The sequence below is a fragment of the Parasteatoda tepidariorum genome, chromosome X2 (assembly GCF_043381705.1).
Source record: "Parasteatoda tepidariorum isolate YZ-2023 chromosome X2, CAS_Ptep_4.0, whole genome shotgun sequence".
Taxonomy (NCBI): Eukaryota; Metazoa; Arthropoda; class Arachnida; order Araneae; family Theridiidae; genus Parasteatoda; species Parasteatoda tepidariorum.
This window is the reverse complement of record NC_092215.1, coordinates 14,168,906-14,171,326: the sequence shown is the minus strand read 5'-3', so window position 1 is coordinate 14,171,326 and position 2,421 is coordinate 14,168,906. Positions and strand designations below refer to the sequence as shown.

Sequence of the window (2,421 nt, the reverse complement as noted above, 5' to 3'; positions counted from 1 at the left end):
CCTATTGATTTGTTGTAAGGAGCAGAACACTTTTATTAAATCTTAAAATGGGGTCAAATTTTCCTTCAAGATATAAATTTAAGATTGCAAAATAGTGTTTTCGGGTATATTGTCAGTAGGAGTCTTCCGGCCAAAAACGAAAATAAAATATATTATGGGCTCGTTACAGATAATTTTGAGTTAGAAAAAACATTAAAAACTTCTTGGGAACTAGAAAATGTAGAGAGAGAAGCTGAAATTTGTGAAGAGCATTTTCTTGAAAATTATTCAAGAACTGAGAGTGCCCTTTAGAGAATGCCCTTTAGAGAAGATCCGTCGTGTCTGGGTGAATCTAAGAAAAAAGCTGTAAAGTGTTTGAATTCGTTATGGAATCGCTTTGCTAGAGAACCTCAATTTTGAGAACTTTGCAAAGCATTTATGCTAGAGTATTTAAATATGGGTCATATGGAGGAAGTACAAGAGTTTGAAGAACCAGATGTGCAGTATTATATTCCTCATCATTGCGTGTTTAGACATGAATCCAAAAGTACCCCTTTGGGAGTTGTGTTTAACGCAAGTGCATTAACTTCTACTGGAAAATCATTAAATTGTTTACAGTACAACAGAGGTATAATTCAGGATGACTTATTGTGCATCATGCTTAGGTTTAGAAAACATCAATTTGCCTTTGTTGCTGACATCAAAAAGATTTATCGCATGATACTTGTGGATCATAGCCAAAGAGATTTATTGAGAATTTTATTTAAGACAGAGATTAATGATCCAGTGAAAGTGTATAAACTGTGTACTGTTATCTATGGCACAAGAAGTGCTCCCTTTTTGGCAACTAAGACAGTGCAGCAGTTAGCCAGAGATGAAGGAAGAGACTTTCCATTAGCATCAACTGTGCTGTTACATGATGTTATATATGGATATATGGATGATATAGTCTCCGGTGCAGAGAGTTTAAATCAAGGAGACATTCAACAACAGCTTATATCGTTGTTAGAAAAGGGAGGAATGGAGCTTCATAAATGGTCAGCTAATAACAAATTCCTTCTCTGTGAGGAAACTAATGAATCGAGTTACTCATTTACTAATGAAACTAAAACATTAGGTGTACTTTGGAAACCACAACAAGGCAGTTTTGGATTTAATGTAATTATTGACCAAAGTGAGGTTTTTACTAAACGAACGGTGCTTTCTCAAATCGCACAAATTTTTGATCCTCTTGGTTTGTTGGGACCAATCATAACTAGAGCTAAAGTGTTTTTACAAAAACTGTGGTTATTAAAATATGATTGGTGTAATGCTCTTCCAGTTAAAGAAAACTCCGAATGGCACAGTTTTCTTAATTCCTTGAGTGCAGTGAACTCAGTGTCCCAAGATGGTTTCTCAGTGAACAATTTCTCATCGTAGAATTACATGGATTTTCCGATGCCTTAGAAATGGCTTATGGTGCAATAATCTATTCTAAATCTATCAACCTCTTAGTGACTCAGAAACAAAGCTACTTATCAGTAAATCCAGAGTAGCTCTTCTGAAGTGTGTCTCAATACCTAGACTAGAGGTCAGCGCAGCAGTTCTGTTAGTGAAACTAATGAGGAAAGTACTAAGTGCCCTGCAGCTAGAGGTTTCTAAAACTTGTTACTGGACAGATAGTACCATCATTCTGGCGTGGATGAGAAAAGAGTGTAGAGACATAAAGACTTCATGTTGCTTCAAAACAGAACCCTGCCGACCTTGTTTCCGGAGGTATCGATCCATTGAAACTTAAAACATGTGACTTGTGGTGGAGTGGCCCCCTATTTCTACGGCAATCGTCAGTAGATGATTGCACAGATAATATATCTGTAGAGTCTGATGAACTGTTTCTTCGAGAATTAAAACCACCAGTAATTAGTGAAATTTGGGCCCTAATTAACACATTTGAGCCTCTAAGTGTCATTAATCAATGCTCTTCTTACATGAAAATCTTAAGAATTGAGGCTTGGTGCAAGAGATTCTTGCATAATTCTTTGAATCCATTGCATCTTACCCGTGGAACATTGACAACAAGTGAACTTTCCCAAACTTTATTGTGTGTTGTGAGATACGTTCAACGTACTTCATTTGTGACTGAAATTCAGTGTTTGGAAAAAGGCTTACCAATACCTAACAATAGTAAACTTTTAGATCTGTGTCCCTTTCTAGATCAAAATGAAATTCTTAAAGATGGTGTCAGACTTCAAAACAGTGACTTAAGTGAATCTCAAAAACATCCAATGGTTCTGCCTACCAAACATAATTTTACTGATTAATTATGTTCATATTCTTTATTTTCATGCAGGTGCCAAAACTACATTATCGCTTATAAGATCAAAATTTTGGATTGTTTCAGCAAGTTTTTCTTGATGTGCAATCACATCTGCTTTCCTTAAAAATAGTCTTCAAATAAAAAAA

The 2,421-nt window shown here is 35.6% G+C and overlaps 1 protein-coding gene across 1 annotated transcript; it reads left to right on the top strand.

Annotated features, from left to right (window-relative positions):
* The first annotated feature begins 435 nt into the window (after positions 1-435).
* On the top strand, positions 436-1,398 carry LOC139427272 (uncharacterized). The gene has a single exon (XM_071188331.1). The coding sequence runs from the start codon at positions 436-438 to the stop codon at positions 1,396-1,398; it is 963 nt and encodes a 320-aa protein (XP_071044432.1).
* Positions 1,399-2,421: the final 1,023 nt, after the last annotated feature.

Coding starts and splice junctions, on each gene's coding strand:
- LOC139427272 (XM_071188331.1), top strand. CDS start 436: ATGGGTCATATGGAGGAAGTACAAGAGTTTGAAGAACCAGATGTGCAG.